General features: G+C 43.5%; 1 protein-coding gene across 1 annotated transcript; it reads left to right on the top strand.

Moving 5' to 3' along the window:
* The first annotated feature begins 3525 nt into the window (after positions 1 to 3525).
* Positions 3526 to 24288, top strand: LOC132594444 (homeobox protein ESX1-like). Its single transcript, XM_060292000.1, has 4 exons — positions 3526 to 3631; positions 3788 to 4175; positions 20562 to 20607; positions 23761 to 24288. The coding sequence occupies exons 1-4, from the start codon at positions 3526 to 3528 to the stop codon at positions 24286 to 24288; spliced, it is 1068 nt and encodes a 355-aa protein (XP_060147983.1).
* The last annotated feature ends 415 nt before the right edge of the window (positions 24289 to 24703 follow it).

Raw genomic sequence — 24703 nt, 5'->3', positions numbered from 1 at the left:
CGGCACAAAACTCTTACAGTTTTCCATGATCCCAAATGCAGACATTCTAACTCCTTCCACAAATTGGACCCCAACCTAACTTTTAAACTTTAGTTCCCACCCAGTACAGAGTTGTCTCCAGGCTCCCCCTCCAGCTCCCTCTCAAGGTCAGCACCTCATATGCATTCATTCTCCTGGCCATCCTGTTTGGGTTGGTGTTCCCTAAGCCAAGCTTTACACTTGATCACTCCTGGGGCTGCTCATACTACCTCCCTGAACTGAAGTTCCATGCACAGCCTGCTTAGCATTTACCAAAATTTGACTCACTCTGTGAGGTGTAAGGGAAACCCCACCAACCTGCAAAAAAAGCCAAATCTGCTTCTACCACGGGCTGCTAAGAACAAAGTCTCTTCAACGGTTTGAATCCTGGCCCTCTTCCACTGACCTATGTAACCTTAGGGAAGTCACTGGACCTCTCCGAGCCTCCATTTCTTCCCTTAGGAACTAAAGAGAGTGATGGCCCCCTCCTCAGGGGATGGCTATAAGATCGATTAGCCAGGCCCTGGTGCACAGTGAGTACCCACATGGTGTCACCAGCCTGAGCAAGCACAGCTCTGTGCCACTCCACAGACTCTCATATCCACTCAGGGGCAGGGGCGACACTCCGTGTCCAGCATCCTCAGTCACAGTGCAGGCCCCTGTGCAGAATGACCGCAGTCAGTCCCGACCCCTTAACTCTAGCATCAGCTAAAGTTATCTGAGCCCTCACCATGGGCCTTATTTGTATTCCTTCATGTAAATTTCACAACACGGTACAGCAGGTACCATCATGATCCCCATCCTACAGATGTGGCACCTGAGGCACAGAGAGGTCAGCTAATTTAGCTCTGGCCACACAGCAAGTTAGTGGCGGTGGGGCTGGGCACTCTGTCTCCAGAATTTTCAGCTTCTTTCTCTCACATGGGCTGATCTCTCTCCCCAGACTGTGAGAACCCATGGCACAATAGCTGCGTCTGGAATCATGACACTCTCCACACTGCCTGAGGCAGGGCCTTGTAAACAGAGCAGCCAACAGAGGATTACTGACTGAAGCCTGTATAGGGACACAAAAACATGGCAGCGACATATTCACAAGAAAACTTTCTGTCCTCATTGCCAACTGCCAGAGAATAGCCATCATCTTTCTTCTCTCATGGACCTTTGTGAATAAATAAACCACAAAATTGATGAAAATTGGAAATGTGAGACAGCATGGTATGGCCGTTGGTAACACTGTGTTTTCACCATCTCAGTTAATCCTCACGATAACCTGGTGAGGTAGTTACTATTGCTAGCCTCATTTTACAGATGTGGAAACCACGATTAAGTGAGAATAAGCAACCTAACAGTTTAGCCAGCTAGCAAGCGTTGAGCAAAGCCAGGATTTAGATGCCAGCAATCTGGCTCCAGGTTCCCTGCTCCCATAAATCCGCTACATCGACTACGATTCATGGCTGTTACTGCTTAGGATGAAGCTCCGTTCAGTATTTAAGGTTTTCAAAGTGTGAAGTTAAGTAAAACTTTTAAATAAATACGACCATGACTGATGCCAAGGTAGGGCAACATTTGTCAAGGGTCACATGGGTGACTAAAGTTGAGAAAACACAAATTCACTGTGGAAATCTGAGATGTGGAAGGACACACCTCCTGAGCTGTCACAGACCTCCTAGCTTGTCTAATGCAAATCATGATAAAAACCCTCATAGGTCTCGCATGTGATAACTGATATGGAACCAAAATTGTGTACAGGGTATCCAGCCAAGAGAGGGACAGGCCTGCCGAACTCACCAAGGGCCAACCTGAGGAGGAAATGTCTTGGTTAAAATCAGGAGGAGGTACTCATATTGCCATGTCTTACCAGTTTTTGAAAGAGGATTGGTCAACAAACCTTTTTTAGTTTCTGGACCACCCTCCACAGACATGAGGCAGGGGCACTTATCCCTTAGGCACTGTAGGTGAGGGGACTAGGTCCCATGATATATTTAGGAGCCCACAAAAATGATTTGGCTTCTGATCCCCAATGGGGTTGATGAAAATGGTTGTCCAAGGAAACACAGGCTAAATCAAGTACATTGTCAAGTATAGGGCCCATTATTATAAGCTATTTTCAATATTTAGGATATTAAGTCTTGGGGCATCTATAAAACACTTCTCCAAGGAAAAACCATAGAGCTGTAAATCTGGCCTGGCCCTCTTTTATTTGACAATAAATAAAATTTATTTACTCCTCAGCAAGGGCTCAGGAGAATATTTCGAGAAAACGTGAGGAGATGAGATGGGGGGATAGGCAGCGGCAAGAAAGTGGGTAAATTTACCCATGTCCACAGGGGCCCACCACAAGGGACATGTATGCTTTTGTAGAGGATCTACAGCCAGAAGCAATAGGAGCTTAGGAGCTGTGCACAAAGATGTAGCATAGTCCAGAGCTGCAACAAGGACCAAAAGAAAGAAAAAGAAAAAAGGCAGGAAATCTGTACCCGGCAAGCATTCTTGAGTGCTTGAAACGCTGTGCAGGTTTCTACACCTGCAATCTGATGTTGATTCATTACTAAAAATCTATAGGCTAATGGGGGGGGGGGCGCTGGCTTTCGCTTTCTTTTGTTTTGTTTGCATAGTGCATCTGAGCACCAGGCATGCTCAGAAAACCCAGCCCTGAACTCCTGCTCCTGGAGACCCGGGGAGTATGGCGGACTTTGACTTCAACCTCATTGCAAAAATTCAGAGCAAGCAAACTCCTAGCTAATAATACGGTCGACCCTTCAAATACACGGCTTTTGAACTTGCAAGTCCACTTAAACACAGGTTTTTGGTGTTTTTAAAAAAAATTTCAATAAATATACAGGCGGCCCTCCATAGCCATGGGTTTCGCATCAGCAGATGCGGAGGGCCGACTCTGGGACTTGAGCATCCGCCGATTTTGGTATCCGCGGCGGGTCCTGGAACCAATCCCCCGCGGATACCGAGGGGCGACCGTATTACTTTGATTACTGTTCCCTTCTTGGTACTGGCTGCCGGATATGGAGGGCTCGGTCAAGAGATAGTCCCCAAATGCTTCTCCAAGGTCTATGGAGCTTGGGTGAGGTCTCTCTCTTACCCTCCACAAAACGGGCACAGCCCCTTGATCTGGGAAGGCGCCCGACCAAGTGCGGAGTACTTAGTCAGCTAGGTTGCAACCTGCCACCCGGAATTCTGCTCTCACGCATGCTCCCTACCAGCGCCTGGGTGGCGCGCAACATCCTCTGCGCCCTGCCCGCGCCCCCTTAGACGGTCCCTAGACGGCCGACGCCCTGCCGCATGCGCACATCAGCTAACCCAACCCCCAGCAGGCTGTGGTAAACCCACAGCGGGCGTCATACCAGAATCTCTGAAACCGGACCAGCCGCCAGAGGAGCCTTAACGTGCCAGATCGTGGGCCACCGCTCTAGCCTTGAGTCGTGAGCCGGGGGTCTCAGGAGATCCGGAGCAGCCTCTGCTGAAGCTCACAGCCTCCTCGACAGCAGTCGGGACATGGAGCGTCAGCCGCAGAGCAGCCACGATGCCTATGACGTCACGGATGCAGCCATTGCCCGCTTCTTCAAGCTGGGGGTCGAAGAGGAGCGGGAAGAAGCGAAAGGTCAGTGGCGGGTGGGGCACTCGCTTTAACGGATTCCAGGAAAGGTACTTTCCCAGGGCGGGGCGAACGGCAGGACCCCCCCTCGGACGCAGGCCCTCCCCAGAGCCGGGCTCACTCGACGGCCTGATCTTTCTCTTTGGGTTTCCTCCCTTGCAGAGGTGAAGCCCGCGGAGATGTCGCCTCCCGGAGAGGGGGGAGAGGAGCAGAAGGCTCAGTCCGAACTGGAGCAGGGAGCAGCCGCGGAAGGGAAAGAGGCGGGAGACGAAGGAGAAGGAAAGGAAGGCTGCGAGGTCAGCGTCGGAGCCGCCGGCCCCGCGGACGGCGAAAGCCGCGAGGCCGAGGCCGAGGCCGAGGCCGAGGCCGAGGCGGGCGGCGGCGAAGGCGGAGAGCAGGGCGGCGAGGAGCAGCCCCCGCGGGCCGCCGTCGAGGGTCCCGAGACCGCAGACGGGCAGCGGCGGGGCCCCCGCGCCAGGTTCACGCAGGTGCAGGTGCAGGACCTGGAGAGCGTTTTCAAGCACACTCAGTACCCCACCGCGCTCATGCGGTAAGCAGGCGTCTCGGGTGGCGCGGGCTGCCGCGTGGGTGGTGGGCGGCGCTCTCGCGAGTCCCTCTCCTAGGCTCCGGATCTGAAAGCCCCGGGGCCTGGCGGCGGCCCGCCCTTCCGGCACACTCGAGGCCTAGGACGGGGGCGGGGACTCTGCCTGGCGGGAATCGAGGTCGATATTTCCGTGCGGTGTTTGAGTAAGTCACGTTGGGGAGCTTTGTGGGCCGCCGGTTCACATAAATAATGAGTCGCCCGAGACGTGGTGGAGCAAATGCAGAGTTGGAATCTACTTTTACCTGAAATTTTGATCATCAGTTATTCATGGATTATATTTGCATTAGTTTAAACACTACATGAAAACATCCTTTATCTTTTCTTTTTTTTTTTTTTTTTTGCGGTGCACGGACCTCTCACTGTTGTGGCATTTCCGGTTGCGGAGCACAGGCTCCGGACGTGCAGGCTCAGCGGCCATGGCTCACGGGCAGGCTCAGCGGCCATGGCTCACGGGCCCAGCCTCTCCGCGGCATGTGGGATGTTCCCGGACCGGGGCACGAACCCGTGTCCCCCGCATCGGCAGGCGGACTGTCAACCACTGCGCCACCAGGGAAGCCCTAAAACATCCTTTATCTTGATTACTGAATTTTTAAAAATAAATCAGTTTATTTATTTATGGCTGCATTGGGTCTTTGTTGCTGCTCTCGGGCTCTGGGCGCGGGCTTTCTCTAGTTGCGGCGAGCGGGGGCTACCCTAAAATTGCGGTGCGCGCATTGTGGTGGCTTCTCTTGTTGCAGAGCGCGGGCTCTAGGCGGGTGGGCTTCCGTAGTAGTTGTGGCACGTGGGCTCAGTAGTTGTGGCTCGCGGGCTCTAGAGCGCAGTCTCGGTAGTGGTGGCACACGGGCTTAGTTGCCCCGCGGCATGTGGGATCTTCCCGGACCAGGGCTCGGACCCGTGTCCCCTGCATCGGCAGGTGGATTCTTAACCCCTGCGCCACCAGGGAAGCCCGATTACTGAATTTTTAGTTACCCCTGAAGTTTGTGCCTGAGGTAGAATTGTTCCCTAAAGCAAGCTTCTGTGTGGAGAATGAATGGGTTGCTGAGTACCTGTGAATGCGGCTAAAATTTAAAAAGCTATCATTTACATTGTGCTTACTGTGTGTTAAGCACTTGTTTTAAAGGGTTTTTCTACATACTGTCATTGAATCTTCACAACCCCTTGTGAATGTGGTAGCCACTGTTATTATCCCCACTTATAACTGTGAAAAAACTGAAGCTCAGAGAAGTGATGAGACTTGCCCAAGATGGCACAGCTGGAATGTGGCAGAGCTGGGATTCAATCGTAGGAGGCTGTTCAGTAGGCAAGGCCAGAGGTGATGGTGTGTTGGTCCAGGGTAGTGGCGATGGAGAGAAGTGAACAGATTAAAGAGATATTTAGCAGGTAAAATTGATAGCAATTCATGGTAATTTGAACACGGGGGTAAAAGGAAATGTTTAAGAAAAATGTATAAATTTCTGATTTGCCCAAATGAATGGCTGCTGGTATATTCAGTGAGCTAGGGAATATTGAAAGACAATAAAAGAAGCTTGCAAGAGACAGAGGAGGAGTGTTTGGAGAGGCTGTTTGTAGGCAAACCGTATCGTGGAAACCTGGATGGCGGTAGGAGACGATTCAACAAGAAGGGATGGCAACTAGCATCAACTTCGGTTTAGGATTTTCTGTTCAACTCGATTACTCCAAGTTCGGTTGCTTTTTGCTGTGGTGTGATAATTGGATCAGCCCAATTTCTCCCTTTCTCAAAAGTGTCAAACTCAAGATGCCCCTTGATTTGGATGTCTAGAGCTGCCTGATAAATATTTTTTCTTCCAGTTTATTATGATATAATTAACATTCAGTACTGTATAAGGTACTTGTTTCTATTCACCCTTGTTTCTATTTCCATTTCTCTAGGAGGTGGGTCAAAAAGGATCTTGCTGTGATTTATGTCACAGAGTGTTCTGCCTATGCTTTCCTCTAAGAGCCCGACAGCTTCTGGCCTTACATTCAGGCCCTCCATCCATTTTGAGCTTATTTTTGTGCATGGTGCCAGGGAGTGATCTAATCTCAAACCTTTACATGTACCTGTCCAGTCCTCCCAGCACCACCCATTGAAGAGGCTGTCCCTTCTCCACTGTACACTCCTGCCTCCTTCATCAAAGATAAGGTGACCATATGTGCGTGGGTTCATCTCTGGGCTTTCCATCCTGTTGCATTGATCCATCTCCCTGCCTCTGTGCCAGTACCACAGTGTCCCGACCACTGCAGCTCTGTAGTATAGTCCGAAGCCAGGGAGCCCGACTCCTCCAGCTCCGTTCCTCGTTCTCAAGACTGCCCTGGCCATTCGGGGTCCCCTGTGTTTCCTGTATGGATATTTTAGCAATATTAATTCTTCCAATCCAAGAACACAGTGTATCTTGCCATTTGGGGGGAACATTTTCAAATTCCTTCATCAGTGTTTTGTATATAGTTTTCAGAGTATAGGTCTTTCACTTCCTTGGTTAAGTTTATTCCTAGGTATTTTATTCTTTTTGATGCTATTTTATTTCTTATTATTAATTAATTAATTACTTTTATTTTTGGCTGCGTTGGGTCTTTGTTGCTGCACGTGGGCTTTCTTTAGTTGCGGCAAGTGGGGCCTTCTCATTGCGGTGGCTTCTCTTGTTGCAGAGCACAGGCTCTAGGCACGCGGGCTTTAGTAGTTGTGGCACACGGGCTCAGTAGCTGTGGCTCGCAGGCTCCAGAGCGCAGGCTCAGTAGTTGTGTCCCACAGGCTTAGTTGCTCCGCGGCATGTGGGATCTTCCCAGACCAGGGCTTGAACCCGTGGCCCCTGCATTGGCAGGTGGATTCTTAAGTACTGCGCCACCAGGGAAGCCCTTGAAGCTATTTTAAATGGGATTGTTTTCTTGCTTTCTGTCTGAGAGTATAGTGTATTATAGTGTAGAGAAAAGCAGCAGATTTCTGTATATTAATTTGAATCCTGAAACTTTACTGAATTCACTTATTAGTTGTAGCAGTTTTTTGGTGGAGACTTTAGGGTTATCGGGTTTGTTTTTAATTGAGTTACAGTTGATGTACAATATTATATAAGTTTCAGGTGTACAATATAGTGATTCACAATTTTTAAAGGTTATACTCCATTATAGTTATTATAAAATATTGGCTATATTCCCCATGCTGTACAGTATATCCTTGTAGCTTATTTATTTTATACATAGTAGTTTGTACCTATTAATCCACTGCCCCTATCTCGTCCTTCTCCCCTGTATCTTCCCACTGGTAACCACTAGTTTGTTCTCTATATCTATGAGACTGTTTCTTTTTCGTTGTATTCAATAGTTTGCTTTAATTTTTAGATTCCACATATCAGTGAGATCATTTGTCTTTCTCTGTCCTACTCATTTCACTAAGCATAATACCCTCCATGTCCATCCATGTTGTTGCAAATGGCAAAGTTTTATTCTTTTTAACCTTCATTGTATATACATACCACATCTTCTTTATCCGTTCCTCTATTGATGGACACTCAGGTTGCTCCCATATCTTGGCTATTGTAAATGATGCTGCTATGAACATTGGGGTGCATGTATCTTTTTGAATTAGTGTTTTTGTTTTTTTCAGATATATACCCAGGATTGAAATTGCTGGGTCCTATGGTAGTTCTATTTTTAGTTTTTTGAGAAACCTCCATACTGTTTGCCACAGTGGCTGCACCAATTTACATTCCCACCAACAGTGTACAAGGGTTCCCCTTTCTCCACATCCTCACCAATATTTGTTATTTGTAGTCTTTTTAAGAATTAATTAATTTACTAAGTTTCGGCTGCATTGGGTCTTCGATGCTGTGCGCGAGCTTACTCTAGTTGCAGGTGAGCCAGAGCTGCTCTTTGTTGCGGTGCACGGGCTTCTCATTGCGGTGGCTTCTCTTGTGGTGGATCACAGGCTGCAGGTGTGCAGGCTTCAGTAGTTGTGGCACACGGGCTCAGTAGTTGTGGCTCGAGGGCTCTAGAGCGCAGGCTCAGTAGTTGTGGTGCACGGGCTTAGTTGCTCTGTGGCATGTAGGATCTTCCTGGACCAGGGCTCAAACCCGTGTCCCCTGCACTGGCAGGTGGATTCTTAACCACTGCGCCACCAGGGAAGTCCCTGTAGTCTTTTGGACGGTAGCTATTCTAAGGTGATATCTCATTGTAGTTGTGGTTTGCATTACTCTGATGATTAGTGCTGTCCGTTTTTATTTTTTTATATATTTATTTTTCTGAATTTTTGAATTTTATTTATTTTTTTATACAGCGGGTTCTTATTAGTTATCCATTTTACACATATTACTGTATATATGTCAATCCCAGTCTCCCAGTTCATCCCACCACCACCACCACCCCACTGTCCCCCCTTGGTGTCCATATGTTTGTTCTGTACATGTGCGTCTCTATTTCTGCCCTGCAGACTGGTTCATCTGTACCATTCTTCTAGGTTCCACATATATGCATTAATATAGGATATTTGTTTTTCTCTTTCTGACTTACTTCACTCTGTATGACAGTCTCTAGATCCATCCACATCTCTACAAATGACCCAATTTCGTTCCTTTTTATGACTAATATTCCACTGTACATATGTACCACATCTTCTTTATCCATTCATCTGACGATGGGCATTTAGGTTGCTTCCATGACCTGGCTATTGTAAATAGTGCTGTAATGAACATTGGGGTGCATGTGTCTTTTTGAATTACGGTTTTCTCTGGGTATATGCCCAGGAGTGGGATTACTGGGTCATATGGTAATTCTATTTTTAGTTTTTAAAGGAACCTCCACACTGTTCTCCATAGTGGCTATATCAATTTACATTCCCACCAACAGGGCAACAGGGTTCCCTTTTCTCCACACCCTCTCCAGCATTTGTTGTTTGTAGATTTTCGGATGATGCCCATTCTAACTGGTGTGCGGTGATACCTCATTGTAGTTTTGATTTGCGTTTCTCTAATAATAGTGATGTTGAGCAGCTTGTCATGTGCTTCTTGGCCATCTGTATGTCTTCTTTGGAGAAATGTCTGTTTAGGTCTTCTGCCCATTTTTGGATTGGGTTGTTTGTTTTTTTGCTATTGAGCTGCATGAGCTGCTTGTAAATTTTGGAGATTAATCCTTTGTCACTTGCTTCATTTGCAAATATTTTCTCCCATTCTGAGGGTTGTCTTTTGGCTTTGTTTATGGTTTCCTTTGCTATGCAAAAGCTTTTAAGTTTCATTAGGTCCCATTGGTTTATTTTTGTTTTTATTTTCATTACTCTAGGAGGTGGAACAAAAAAGATCTTGCTTCAATTTATCTCAAAGAGTGTTCTTCCTATGTTTTCCTCTAAGAGTTTTATAGTGCTCAGTCTTACATTTAGGTCTCTAATCCATTTTGAGTTTATATTCGTGTATGGTGTTAGGGAGTGTTCTAATTGCATTCTTTTACATGGAGCTGTCCAGTTTTCCCAGCACCACTTATTGAAGAGACTGTCTTTTTCTCCATTGTACATCCCTGCCTCCTTTGTCATAGATTAGTTGACCATATGTGCGTGGGTTTATGTCTGGGCTTTCTATCCTGTTCCATTGATCTGTATTTCTGTTTTTGTGCCAGTACCCTATTGTCTTGATTACTGTAGCTTTGCAGTATAGTCTGAAGTCTGCGAGTCTGATTCCTCCAGCTCCATTTTTTTCCCTCAAGACTGCTTTGGATATTCGGGGTCTTTTGTGTCTCCATACAAATTTTAAGATTTTTTTGTTCTAGTTCTGTAAAACACGCCATTGGTAATTTGATAGGGATTGCATTGAATCTGTAGATTGCTTTGGGTAGTAGAGCCATTTTCACAATGTTGATTCTTCCAATCCAAGAACATGGTATATCTCTCCATCTGTTGGTATCATCTTTAATTTCTTTCATCAGTGTCTTATAGTTTTCTGCATACAGGTCTTTTGTCTCTCTAGGTAGGTTTATTCCTAGGTTTTTTGTTGCCATGGTAAATGGGAGTGTTTCCTTAATTTCTCTTTCAGATTTTTCATCATTAGTGTATAGGAATGCAAGAGATTTCTGTGCATTAATTTTGTATCCTGCAACTTTACCAAATTCATTGGTTAGCTCCAGTAGTATTCTGGTGGCATCTGTAGGATTCTCTATGTATAGTATCATGCCATCTGCAAACAGTGACAGCTTTACTTCTTCTATTCCAATTTGTATTCCTTTTATTTCTCTTTCTTCTCCGATTGCCGTGGCTAGGACTTCCAAAACTATGTTGAATAATTGTGGTGAGAGTGGGCAACCTTGTCTTGTTCCTGATCTTAGGAAATGCTTTCAGTTTTTCACCACTGAGAATGATGTTTGCTGTGGGTTTGTCGTATATGGGCTTTATTATATTGAGGTAGGTTCCCTCTATGCCCACTTTCTGGAGAGTTTTTATCATAAATGGGTGTCGAATTTTCTCAAAAGTTTTTTCTTCATCTATTGAGATGATCATATGGTTTTTCTTCTTCAATGTGTTAATATGGTGTATCACATTGATTGATTTGCATATATTGAAGAATCCTTGCATTCCTGGGATAAATCCCACTTGATCACAGTGTCTGATCCTTTTAATTTGTTGTTGTATTCTGTTTGCTAGTATTTTGTTGAGGATTTTGGCATCTATATTACAGTGATATTGGTCTGTAATTTTCTTTTTTGTAGTATCTTTGTCTGGTTTTGGTATCCAGGTGATGGTGGCCTCATAGAATGAGTTTGGGAGTGTTCCTTCCTCTGCAATTTTTTGGAAGAGTTTGAGAAGGATGGGTGTTAGCTCTTCTCTAAATGTTTGATAGCATTCACCTGTGAAGCTATCTGGTCCTGGACTTTTGTTTGTTGGAAGATTTTTTTTTTTTTTTTTTTTTTTTTTTTTGCGGTACGCGGGCCTCTCACTGCTGTGGCGTCTCCCGTTGCAGAGCACAGGCTCCAGACGCGCAGGCTCAGCGGCCATGGCTCATGGGCCCAGCCACTCCGCGGCATGTGGGATCTTCCCGGACTGGGGCACGAACCCGTGTCCCCTGCATCGGCAGGCGGACTCTCAACCACTGCGCCACCAGGGAAGCCCTGTTGGAAGATTTTTAATCACAGTTTCAATTTAATTACTTGTGATTGGTCTGTTCATATTTTCTATTTCTTCCTGGTTCAGTCTTGGAAGTTTATACCGTTCTAAGAATTTGTCCATTTCTTCCAGGTTGTCCATTTTATTTCCATAGAGTTGCTTGTAGTAGTCTCTTAGGTTGCTTTGTATTTCTGCAGTGTCTGTTGTAACTTTTCCTTTTGCATTCCTAATTTAATTGATTTGAGTTCTCTCCCTCTTTTCCTTGAGGAGTCTGGCTAATGGTGTATCAATTTCGTTTATCTTCTCAAAGAACCAGCTTTTAGTTCTGTTGATCTTTGCTATTGTTTTCTTTGTTTCTATTTCATTTATTTCTGCTCTGATCTTTATGATTTCTTTCCTTCTGCTAACTTTGGGTTTTGTTTGTTCTTCTTTCTCTAGTTCCTTTAGGTGTAAGTTTAGATTGTTTACTTGAGATTTTTATTGTTTCTTGAGGTAGGCTTGTATTGCTATAAACTTCCGTCTTAGAACTGCTTTTGCTGCATCCCATAGGTTTTGGATCGCCGTGTTTTCATTGTCATTCGTCTCTAGGTATTTTTTGATTTCCTCTTTAATTTCTTCAATGATCTCTTGGTTATTTAGTAACGTATTGTTTAGCCTGCATGTGTTCGTGTTTTTTACGTTTTTTTCCCTGTAATTGATTTCTAATCTTATAGCGTTGTGGTCAGAAAAGATGCTTGATATCATTTCAATTTTGTTAAATTTACTGAAGCTTGATTTGTGGCCGTAGATGTGATCTGTCCTGGAGAATGTTCCATGCGCAGTTGAGAAAAAAGTGTAATCTGCTGTTTTTGGATGGAATGTCCTATAAATATCAATTAAATCTATCTGGTCTATTGTGTCATTTAAAGCTTGTGTTTCCTTATTAATTTTCTGTTTGGATGATCTGTCCATTGGTGTAAGTGAGGTGTTAAAGTCCCCCACTATTATCGTGTTGCTGTCGATTACCTCTTTTATAGCTGTTAGCAGTTGCCCTATGTATTGAGGTGCTCCTATGTTGAGTGCATATATATTTATAATTCTTATATCTTCTTCCTGGATTGATCATTATGTAGTGTCCTTCCTTGTCTCTTGTAACATTGTTTATTTTAAGGTCTATTTTATCTGATACAAGTATTGCTACTCCAGCTTTTTTTTTTCTTTCTTTATTTTTTTTTGTGGTACGTGGGCCTCTCACTGTTGTGGCCTCTCCCGTTGCAGAGCACAGGTTCCGGACGCGCAGGCTCAGCGGCCATGTCTCGCGGGCCTAGCCGCTCCGCGGCATATGGAATCCTCCCGGACCAGGGCACGAACCCATGTCCCCTGCATAGGCAGGCAGACTCTCAACCACTGCGCCACCAGGGAAGCCCTCCAGCTTTCTTTTGATTTCCATTTGCATGGAATATCTTTTTCCATCCCCTCACTTTCAGTCTGTATGTGTCCCTTGGTCTGAAGTGGGTCTCTTGTAGACAGCATGTATATGGTTCTTATTTTTCTGTCCATTCAGCGAGCCTGTGTCTTTTAGTTGGAGCATTTAGTCCATTCACGTTTAAGGTAATTATCGATATGTATGTTCCTGTTACCATTGTCTTACTTGTTATTGTAGGTCCTTTTTTTCTCTTGTGTCTCCCACTTAGAGAACTTCCTGTAGCATTTGTTGTAAAGCTGGTTTGGTAGTGCTGAACTCTCTTAGCTTTTGCTTGTCTGTAAAGCTTTTGATTTCTCCATCGAACTGAATGACATCCTTGCCGAGTAGAGTAATCTTGGTTGTAGGTTCTTCCCTTTCATCACTTTAAGTATATCATGCCACTCCCTTCTGGCTTTTGTAGAGTTCCTGCTGAGAAATCAGCTGTTAACCTTATGGCAGTTCCCTTGTATATTATTTGTCATTTTTCCCTTGTTGCTTTCAGTAATTTTTCTTTGTCTTTAATTTTTGTCAATTTGATTACTATGTGTCTCGGTGTGTTTCCCCTTGGGTTTATCCTGCCTGGGACTCTCTGTGCTTCCTGGACTTGGGTGGCTATTTCCTTTCCCACGTTAGGGAAGTTTTCCACTATAATCTCTTCAAATATTTTCTCGGGTCCTTTCTCTCTCTCTTCTCCTTCTGGGACCCCTATAATGCGAATGTTGTTGCGTTTAATGTGGTCCCAGAGGTCTCTTAGGCTGTCTTCATTTCTTTTCATTCTTTTTTCTTTATTCTGCTCCGTGGCAGTGAACTCCACCATTCTGTCTTCCAGGTCACTTATCTGTTCTTCTGCCTCAGTTATTCTGCGATTGATTCCTTCTAGTGTATTTTTCATTTCAGTTATTGTATTGTTCATCTCTGTTTGTTTGTGCTTTAATTCTCCTAGATCTTTGTTTAACATTTCTTGCATCTTCTCAATCGTTGCCTCCATTCGTTTTCTGAGGTCCTGGATCATCTTCACTATCATTATTCTGAATTCATTTTCTGGAAGTTTTCCTATCTCCACTTCATTTAGTTGTTTTTCTGGGGTTTCATCTTGTTCCTTCATCTGGTACATAGCCCTCTGCCTTTTCATCTTGTCTATCTTTCTGTGATTGTGGTTTTTGTTCCACAGGCTGTGGGATTGTAGTTCTTCTTGCTTCTGCTCTCTACTTCCTAATGTCTGTTTTTATTGAGGTATATTTGATTTACAATGTTATATTAGTTTCAGATGTGCAGCACAGTGATTCAATATTTTCATAGATTATTCTCCATTTAAAGTTATTATAAAATATTGGCTCTATTCCTGGTGCTGTAAAATATATCCTTTTTTTATTATCCAATTCAGTTTCATTACTGATCATTGATGTATTCAAATTTTCTATTTCTTACTGCTTTAGTCTTGGGAGACGGTACATTTCTGGGAATTTGTTCATTTCTTCTAATTTGTCCATTTTATTGATGTATGATTGTTCACAGTAATCTCTTATGATCCTTTGTATTTCTGTGGTGTTGGTTCTAACCTCTTTTTCTTTTCTGATTTTATTGATTTGGACCCTCTTTCTCTTTTTCTTGATGAGTCTGGCTAAAGGTTTATCAATTTTATTTGCCTTTTCAAAGAATCATCTCTTACTTCCATTGATATTTTATATATTTTAAAATCTATTTCATTTCTTTCTTCTCTGATCTTTGTGACTTTGTCCCTTGTACTAACTTTGGGTTTTGTTCTCTTATTTTGTTTTTTTGTTTTTTTAACATCTTTATTGGGGTATAATTGCTTTACAATGGTGTGTTAGTTTCTGCTTTATAACAAAGTGAATCAGTTATACATATACATATGTCCCCGTATCTCTTCCCGCTTGCGTCTCCCTCCCTCCCACCCTCCCTATCCCACCCCTCTAGGTGGTCACAAAGCACCGAGCTGATCTCCCTGTGCTATGCGGCTGCTTCCCACTAGCTATCTATTTTACGTTTGGTAGTGTATATATGTCCATGCCACTCTCTCAGTTTGTCCCAGCTTACCCTTCCCCCTCCCCATATCCTGAAGTCCATGCTCTAGTAGGTCTGTGTCTTTATTCCTGTCTTGCGCCTAGTTCTTCATGTCATTTTTTTTCTTAGATTCCATATATATGTGTTAGCATACGGTATTTGTCTTTCTCTTTCTGACTTACTTCACTGTGTAAGACAGACGCTAGGTCCACCCACCTCACTACAAATAACTCGATTTCGTTTCTTTTTATGGCTGAGTAACATTCCATTGTATATATGTGCCACATCTTCTTTATCCATTCACCTGTTGATGGACACTTAGGTTGCTTCCATGTCCTGGCTATTGTAAATAGAGCTGCAATGAACATTGTGGTACATGACTCTTTTGGAATTATGGTTTTCTCAGGGTATATTCCCAGTAGTGGGTTTGCTGGGTCGTATGGTAGTTCTATTTTTAGTTTTCTAAGGAACCTCCATACTGTTCTCCATAGTGGTTGTATCAATTTACATTCCAACCAACAGTGCAAGAGCATTCCCTTTTCTGCGCACCCTCTCCAGCATTTATCGTTTCTAGATTTTTTTGATGATGGCCATTCTGACCGGTGTGATATGACATCTCATTGTAGTTTTGATTTGCATTTCTCTAATGATTAATGATGTTGAGCAGGGCTTCCCTGGTGGTGCAGTGGTTGAGAATCTGCCTGCCAATGCAGGGGACACGGGTTCGAGCCCCGGTCTGGGAAGATCCCACATGCCACGGAGCAACTGGGCCCGTGAGCCACAACTACTGAGCCTGTGCGTCTGGAGCCTGTGCTCCGCAACAAGAGAGGCCGTGATAGTGAGAGGCCCGCGCACCGCGATGAAGAGTGGCCCCCGCTTTCCGCAACTAGAGAGAGCCCTCGCACAGAAATGAAGACCCAACATGGCCAAAAATAAATAAATTAATTAATTAATTACAAAAAATGATGTTGAGCATTCTTTCATGTGTTTGTTGGCCATCTGTGTATCTTCTTTGGAGAAATGTCTATTTAGGTCTTCTGCCCATTTATGGATTGGGCTGTTGTTTGTTTGATATTGAGCTGCATGAACTGTTTGTAAATTTTGGAGATGAATCCTTTGTCAGTTGCTTCATTTGCAAATACTTTTTTCCATTCTGAGGGTTGTCTTTTGGTCTTGTTTATGGTTTCCTTTGCTGTGAAAAAGCTTTGAAGTTTCAATAGGTCCCATTTGTTTATTTTTGTTTTTATTTCCATTTCTCTAGGAAGTGGGTCAGGAAGGATCTTGCTCTGATTTATGTCATAGAGTGTTCTGCCTATGTTTTCCTCTAAGAGTTTGATAGCGTCTGGCCTTACATTTAGGTCTTTAATCCATTTTTAGTTTATTTTTGTATATGGTGATAGGGAGTGTTCTAATTTCATACTTTTACATGTACCTGTCCAGTTTTCCCAGCACCACTTATTGAAGAGGCTGTCTTTTCTCTACCATATATTGTTGCCTCCTTTATCAAAGGTAAAGTGACCATATGTGCGTGGGTTTATGTCTGGGCTTTCTATCCTGTTCCATTGATCTGTATTTCTGGTTTTGTGCCAGTAGCATACTGTCTTGATTACTGTAACTTTGTAGTATAGTCTGAAGTCAGGGAGCCTGATCCCTCCAGCTCCATTTTTCGTTCTCAAGATTGCTTTAGGTATTCGGGGTCTTTTGTGTTTCCATACAATTTGTGAAATTTTTTGTTCTAGTTCTGTGAAAAATGCCAGTGGTAGTTTGATAGGGATTGCATTAAATCTGTAGATTGCTTTGGGTAGTAGAGTCATTTTCACAATGTTGGTTCTTCCATTCCAAGAACATGGTATATCTCTCCATCTATTCGTGTCATCTTTAATTTCTTTCATCAGTGTCTTATAATTTTCTGCACACAGGTCTTTTGTCTCCTTAGGTTGGTTTATTCCTAGATACTTTATTCTTTTTGTTGCAGTGGTAAATGGGAGTGTTTTCTTAGCTTCACTTTTCGATTTTTCATCATTATTGTATAGGAATGCCAGAGATTTCTGTGCATTAGTTTTGTATCCTGCTACTTTACCAAATACATTGATTCACTCTAGTAGTTTTCTGCTAGCATCTTTAGGATTCTCTATGTATAGTATCATGTCATCTGCAAACAGTGACAGCTTTACTTCTTCTTTTCCAATTTGGATTCCTTTTATTTTTTGTTTCTCTGATTGCTGTGGCTAAAACTTCCAAAACTATGTTGAATAAGAGTGGTGAGAAAGTGGGAAACCTTGTCTTGTTCCTAATCTTAGTGGAAATGGTTTCAGTTTTTCACCATTGAGGACGATGTTGGCTGTGGGCTTGTCATATATGGCCTTTATTATGTTGAGGAAAGTTCCCTCTATGCCTGCTTTCTGCAGGGTTTTTATCATAAATGGGTGTTGAATTTTGTCGAAAGCTTTCTCTGCATCGATTGAGATGATCCTATGGTTTTTCTCCTTCAATGTGTTAATATGGTGTATCACATTGATTGATTTGCGTATATGGAAGAATCCTTGCATTCTTGGAATAAACCCCACTTGATCATGGTGCATGATCCTTTTAATGTGCTGTTGGATTCTGTTTGCTAGTGTTTTGTTGAGGATTTTTGCATCTATGTTCATCAGTGATATTGCCTGTAGTTTTCTTGCTTTGTGACATCTTGTCTAGTTTTGGTATCAGGGTGATGGTGGCCTCGTAGAATGAGTTTGGGAGTGTTCCTCCCTCTGCTATATTTTGGAAGAGTTTGAGATTGATAGGTGTTAGCTCTTCTCTAAATGTTTGATAGAATTCGCCTGTGAAGCCATCTGGTCCTGGGCTTTTGTTTGTTGGAAGATTTTTAATCACACTTTCAATTTCAGTGCTTGTGATCGGTCAGTTCATATTTTCTATTTCTTCCTGGTTCAGTCTCGGCAAGTTGTGCCTTTCTAAGAATTTGTCCATTTTTTCCCGTTGTCAAATTTATTGGCATATAGTTGCTTGTAGTAATCGCTCATGATCCTTTGTATTTCTGCAGTGTCAGTTGTTACTTCTCCTTTTTCATTTCTAATTCTATTGATTTGAGTCTTCTCCCTTTTTTTCTTGATGAGTCTGGCTAAAGGTTTATCAATTTTGTTTATCTTCTCACAGAACCAGCTTTTAGTTTTATTGATCTTTGCTATCATTTCCTTCATTTCTTTTTCATTTATTTCTGATCTGATCTTCATGATTTCTTTCCTTCTGCTAACTTTGGGGGGTTTTTTGTTCTTCTTTCTCTAATTGCTTTAGGTGCAAGGTTAGGTTGTTTATTTGAGATGTTTCCTGTTTCTTAAGGTAGGATTGTATTGCTATAAACTTCCCTCTTAGAACTGCTTTTGCTGCATCCCATAGGTTTTGGGTCATCGTGTCTCCATTGTCATTTGTTTCTAGGTATTTTTTGATTTCCTCTTTGATTTCTTCAGTGATCACTTGGTTATTAAGTGGTGTATTGTTTAGCCTCCATGTGTTTGTATTTTTTACAGATCTTTTCCTGTAATTGATATCTAGTTTCATTGCGTGGTGGTCGGAAAAGATACTTGATATGATTTCAATTTTCTTAAATTTACCAAGGCTTGATTTGTGATCCAAGATATGATCTATCCTGGAGAATGTTCCATGAGTACTTGAGAAGAATGTGTATTCTGTTGTTTTGGGATGGAATGTCCTATAAATATCAATTAAGTCCATCTTGTTTAATGTATCATTTAAAGCTTGTGTTTCCTTATTTATCTTCATTTTAGATGATCTGCCAATTGGTGAAAGTGGGGTGTTAAAGTCCCCTACTATGATTGCGTTACCGTCGATTTCCCCTTTTATGGCTGTTAGCCTTTGCCTTATGTATTGAGGTGCTCCTACGTTGGGTGCTTAAATATTTACAGTTGTTATATCTTCTTCTTGGATCGATCCCTTGATCATTATGGAGTGTCCTTCTTTGTCTCTTGTAATAGTCTTTATTTTAAAGTGTATTTTGTCTCATATGAGAAATGCTACTCCAGCTTTATTTTGATTTCCATTTGCATGGAATACCTTTTTCCATCCCTTCACTTTCTGTCTGAGTCTTTAGATCTGAAGTGCGTCTCTTGTAGGCAGCATGTATGTGGGTCTTGTTTTTGTATCCATTCAGCCACTCTTTGTCGTTTGATTGGAGCATTTATTCCATTTATATTTAAAGTAATTATTGGTAGGTATGTAATTACTGCCATTTTGCTAATTGTTTTTGGAGTTCTTTTTTGTTCCTTCTTCTTTTGCTCTCTTCCCTTGTGATTTGATGACTATCTTTAGTGTTATGTTTGGATTCCTTTCTCTTTGTGTGTGTGTGTATCTATTATAGATTTTTGGTTTGTGGTTACCATGAGGTTTATATATAGGAGTGCATTAGATTATACATATATATGTATATATCTATATTCTTTTTTCTTAATTCTTTTCCATTATATTTTATTACAAGATATTGAATAGAGTTCCCTGTGCTATACAATAAATCCTTGTGGTTTATCTGGTATCTATGGTAGTGTGCATCTGTTAATCCTGTGCTCCCAATTTATCCCCCCACTTGGTAACCATAAGTTTGTTTTTTATGTCTGTGAATCTGTTTTTGTTTTGTAAATAAGTTCACTTGTTCTGTTTTTTAGATTCCACATATAAGTGATATCATGTAATATTTGTCTTTCTCTGTCTGACTTACTTCACTTAGGATAGTACTCTCTAAGTCCGTCCATGTTGTTACAAATGGCAGGATTTCATACCTTTTTATGGCTGAGTAATATTCCATTGTATATATATACCACATCGTCCTTATCCATTCATCTGTTGATGGACACTTAGGTTGCTTCCACATCTTAGTTATTGTAAACAGTGCTGCTCTGAACATTGGGGTGCATGTATCTTTTCGAATTAGAGCTTTCATCTTTTTCAGGTATATGCCCAGATATGGGATTAGTGATGTTGAGCATCTTTTCATGTGCCTGTTGGCCATCTGTATGTCTTCTTTGGAGAAATGTCTATTTAGGTCTTCTGCCCATTTTTTCATTGCGTTGTTTGTTTTTTTGTTATTGAGTTGTATGAGCTATTGGCATATTTTGGAAATTAAGCCCTTGTCAGTTGCATTGTGTGCAAATATTTTCTCCCAGTTCGTAAATCTAATGTGCTTGGACCCCTTGCTTCTTGGGGAGAACCTCTGCAATTGTAATTATCCTCCCATTTATGGGTTGCCAACCTGGGGGTGTGGGTCTTGACTATACCACATCTCGGCCCTTCCTATCCATCTCATTGTGTTTCCTTCTTTATATCTGTAGTTGTGGAAGCTCTTGTCTGCTAGTCTTCAGGTCATTCTCATCAATAGCTGCTCTGTAGGCTTCCCTGGTGGCACAGTGGTTGAGGGTCCGCCTGCCAATGCAGGGGACACGGGTTCGTGCCCCGGTCCGGGAAGATCCCACATGCCGCGGAGCGGCTAGGCCCGTGAACCATGACCGCTGAGCCTGCGCGTTCGGAGCCTGTGCTCCGCAACGGGAGAGGCCACAACAGTGAGAGGCCCGCGTACCGCAAAAAAAAAAAAAAAAAAAAGTTGCTCTGTAAATAGCTGTAATTTTGGTGTACCCATGGAAGGAGGTAAGCTCGGGGTTTTTCCTATGTCATCATCTTGGCTACTCTCTGAATAAACATTTTAACATAGCATAAAATGTGCATTGTATATTTCGTTTCATCCATAATGTCAAGTGCTGAATATTTTCAATATTTTTCCCCTCAGAAAGGAGCTTGCAAGACACCTGGGAGTGACTGAAGCCAGAGTGTGGGTCAGTAAACCTGAAAAAAGCAACTTGGCACGGCAGCCAATCTAAAACCTGCTTTAGGAATTGGATGCCTTGTCCTAGACATTCTCAAGTTGGTGTGTTTTTGTACACTTGTCGATGTTTTGGAAATAAGGTTTGGACTTCTGGGGCTTTGGGGCCAGAATATATGTATCTTCCGTAAAGTTAAACTCCTTCCAAAACTGGTATCCCTTAGGGGACAAGTCTCTGTGGAATCATGTTGGGGCTGATTCTGACTTGGCAGTTATTCAAATTAATGCACCAAATAGCTAGGTTAGAAGAGGGTTCAAGTATACTAAATTATTTAAAAGTTTTAAAGCCAGGCCTAAGCTCTTTGTATAAGGAGTGAATTTACAAGTATTCAGGCAATTGGGTAAGGGAATAACTCACCTCGGAACACAACATGTGAGCAACTAATATATGTTTAGTTTAGGTGAGACTGATGGGGAGGCGAATAGCTTAAAATTCCAAGTGCCTGGTCCTCTTGCTGTTGTTTTTATGTGTTTGGTAGAGCAGTGTAGAGAGTTTCAGCCGTAAATTTTAATTTTCTGAAATTTTTTGATGTGCAGCCTGAAAACATTGCTAACATAGTAGGTTGTGCAGTATGATGGGGGGGAAAGGTTTGCAACCTTTAGGAATTTGTCTAAACATATAAAACAATAAAACAAACAAAAAGAACAAATTTGAATAAATTTCCACTGACCTCAAAAGGTGGACGGGTTTGAGAATCATTGGATACTATCGATATATGTCTTGGAGATACTGCGTAAATTCAACATTATGAAACTACCGAATGTATCAGTGAATATTATTTTCAGCAATTTCTAATGTCTAAGAATTTTTTTCTTCCGTTTTCATACTATTATGAGGGATTGGTTTCGAAGAATTTGTTTGTGATGGTCAGTGGTTGGCTCTCAGCTAGTCGCTTACCTGTGTTAATTTGAAATACTTGCTCATTCATTCAGGTAGTGGTTACTAGTTGGCAGCTCATGGCACAGAAGCTGATTATTTGTCCATAGAACACAGTAAGTTGTATCAAAGGAGTATTTATATATATATAATATATATATATATTTAATATATTTATTTATTTATATTTGGCTGCGTTGGGTCTTCATTGCTGTGCGTGGGCTCTTCTCTAGTTGAGGAGAGCTGGGGTTACTCTTCGTTGTGGTGTGCGGTCTTCTCAGTGCAGTGGCTTCGCTTGTTGTGGAAGAGGAATATTTTTTTAAAACACAAGATTGATAGAAAGGAAGAAAGAAGGAAGGAAGGAAGGAAGAATCTGGATGGGTTCACTAGCTTTGCTGCAGAGAGCGTGTGTGAGGGCAGTGATGGACACGGGCTGCAGAGCTGGTGGTGGGGTCTGGAAAGCAGTGCTGGCGGCCTAAGGCCACGGGCTGGGCTCACAGTCAGGTCTGGCCAGGGCTTGGGAGGCGCAGGCCTCTGCTTTCTCAAGCAGGCAAAGCAAGCTCAGAGGAAAAGAGAAACTGAAGTTTTGGTGGCTTGCTTCTCCTGGGTTTACGTAGTGGTCTCTTAATGGAGTTCTGAAGGGAAAAGGAGCAACAAGAAACAAATGAAGAAGACGGGAGAATGTTTTCATCTGTTTCCAAACTCTACAGCATGAGCGTCCCAAAGAAACATTTAATGGACACCCTCCCTTGGTTTGCAAGGACAGTAGGAGCTGTTTTATGAAACCAGTATTGGAAATATGGAAGTAGTGTCAGCCTGAGCCTCACATAGCCAGCTTTGCACATTGCCTATATTTATGCAGATTTGACCATTGGTACGCTCGAACCCCCCAAAATGAGCTCTATTACACTGGCTTTTCTCGACTACATATTCATGCAGCAGAAGGACCCAAATACTAAGATGGGAGAGGGAAGATGGGGCGACAGAGAGAGGAGGCCCTTGGTCTCATGTAAAATTTGCCGAGTGGAAACATCCAAAAATACTAAATATGGCACAATTCCATTAACTGAGATGCTGAGGGAGCAGTGGAGTCCACAGGACAGGTTTTACTTTCAGTTGTTAATAGTTGGCAGATATTTAGGGGGGAGCCGTTTTGTGACCCCTCACTCACGTGGTTGTCGGCTGTCTTCCTAAAATGCAGGTTGCACCCTCTTGACTTAAGCATAAGGGACAGGATGGGGATCTCCTGGTTGATTAGCAGCTCCTAGAGGGCGCAACCTTGCTGGGCACCAGAGGCTCTGCTCCAAGGCCCTGCAACTGTAGCCAGAGCGGAGTGAGCTGACCTGGTCCTGAGCCCAGGAAGGTTTGGAGGGTGGGGCAGGTTGGAGAGTGCAGAATTGACAGAGGTGACAATGGTATGCCTCTTTCCCCCCAAACTCTTGTCTGGGCAAAGATTTTAAGAGTTTTAGTAAATTTGGGCTGAGTTCGTCTAAGCATTCGTTACCCCTATAGTCTAATATTAAGGCAGTGTCCAGGGGTTCAGTTCCGCCGGTGTCCAGCAAGACAAGCCACAAAGTCCCTGGGCCCCCCATGACCAAACCTCCCTCACAATACCATCTCCTTCTTTATAACCATCCCAAGGCTCCAGAGGATGAATGACCCTTTTTAGTCATCCTTGGGGAAAGCTTTTGTTTAAAAATCCAACCCACTCCTATTGATTATTTACTGTAACCAAAGATGGGTTTTTCAAAATGGGGACCGTTCCCCTCAGTATGATTTTAAAAGGCACCCACTTTTTCCTATGCTCAACTTCCCCCATAACTAAGGTGACACCTGCCCAATGAGTAGGGATTAGTGGCAGCTGGAGCTGACGGTCAGTTGTCAGGACGCAGACCTCCCAGGCACAGTAATAACAGCAGGGACAGAGTGCAGTTGGTCAGCTCCACCTGTGTGTAAGAGTGGGGGAAATAATAGAAAAGGTGGGAGGGGAGAGACAAAGCCATATGCCAATCCAGAGCCTGGCACATAGTCGGTGCTCGCTCTTGGGGGGAGGGCGGCTGAAGGGAGCGCCTTCAGCTACATATCCTAAGATACTTTAGCAAGAAGGAAATAGCTTCTCCTGATGCACTTTCAAATCTTCAAGGCACCGAGAGCTCCCTGCTGCAATTTTTCATGTCTGACATGAAATGCTCAATATACTAATCGATCTCTTTTTCTGTCTGCTTGAAGGCTTGGTTTAAGAGGAAAAGGGCCAAGTGGAGGAGACATCAGAGGGCACTAATGCTCAGTAACGTGCCCCTCATGCTCCCTGTTGTCGTCAGCTTCTGTGAGCCCTGCCCTGCCGTCTCGCGTCAGGAGCTGAATTCGTCATGCGATCTTCTGGAGCCACTGCTGATGGACCTGTCCCTGCTGCCCAGACCGCCCATGCCACCCAGGCCACCTGTGCCACCCATGCTGCCCGTGCCGCCCGTGCCACCCGTGCTGCCCGAGGATCCCATGCCACCCATGCGGCCTGTGGTGCCCAGGCCGCCTGTGCCACCCATGCCGCCCATGCAGCTCATGTGGCCCGTGCACCCCATGCCACCAATGCCGCCCGTGCCGCCCATGCTGCCCGAGCCGCCCCTGTGGCACGTGCAACCCATGCCACACATGATGCCCATGCAGCCCTTTCCTCCTATGCCGTTGCCTTCTCCACCCAGGCTTCTTCCACACTTGCTTCCCTGTAGGTGCCCTCATGCGGCATGGCCTGGTCCCTAACCATCGGTGATCCTACGGGAGCCCTAGTTTCCTCTTAAATGGTGTCCATGACAGTTTTTTTCAAAGGGCCTTTGAGCCAGTTTCAAATTCTGCATACCTCACCACCAAGAGCAGTTCCCCAAATGCCTGCAAAGTATATTAAATAGAAGTAGAGGCCTTGACCCACTGTTTTAGGGCATGCTTTGTATTTTCAATAAAGTTGTGAGTCCTCTGCAAATTTGTTCTCTGTGTCACATGGGGTTAGTAAATTTGATGGAAACGGCTAAGCCAACTCCATTCAGACCGAATGCCCAGGAGGCCTCCTTTCATGCAGTAACAGCCCTGAGTCACCATCATAGGCCATGCACATCTCAGAAGTTTGCCAGGTGCCCGTGAGGGGTTTACACAGACCCACCTGTTCTCTTCCACCCTCTCC

The sequence above is a fragment of the Globicephala melas genome, chromosome X (genome assembly GCF_963455315.2).
Source record: "Globicephala melas chromosome X, mGloMel1.2, whole genome shotgun sequence".
Taxonomy (NCBI): domain Eukaryota; kingdom Metazoa; phylum Chordata; class Mammalia; order Artiodactyla; family Delphinidae; genus Globicephala; species Globicephala melas.
Note: the sequence above shows the minus strand (reverse complement) of the source record. Positions and strands in the feature narration are given on the sequence as shown.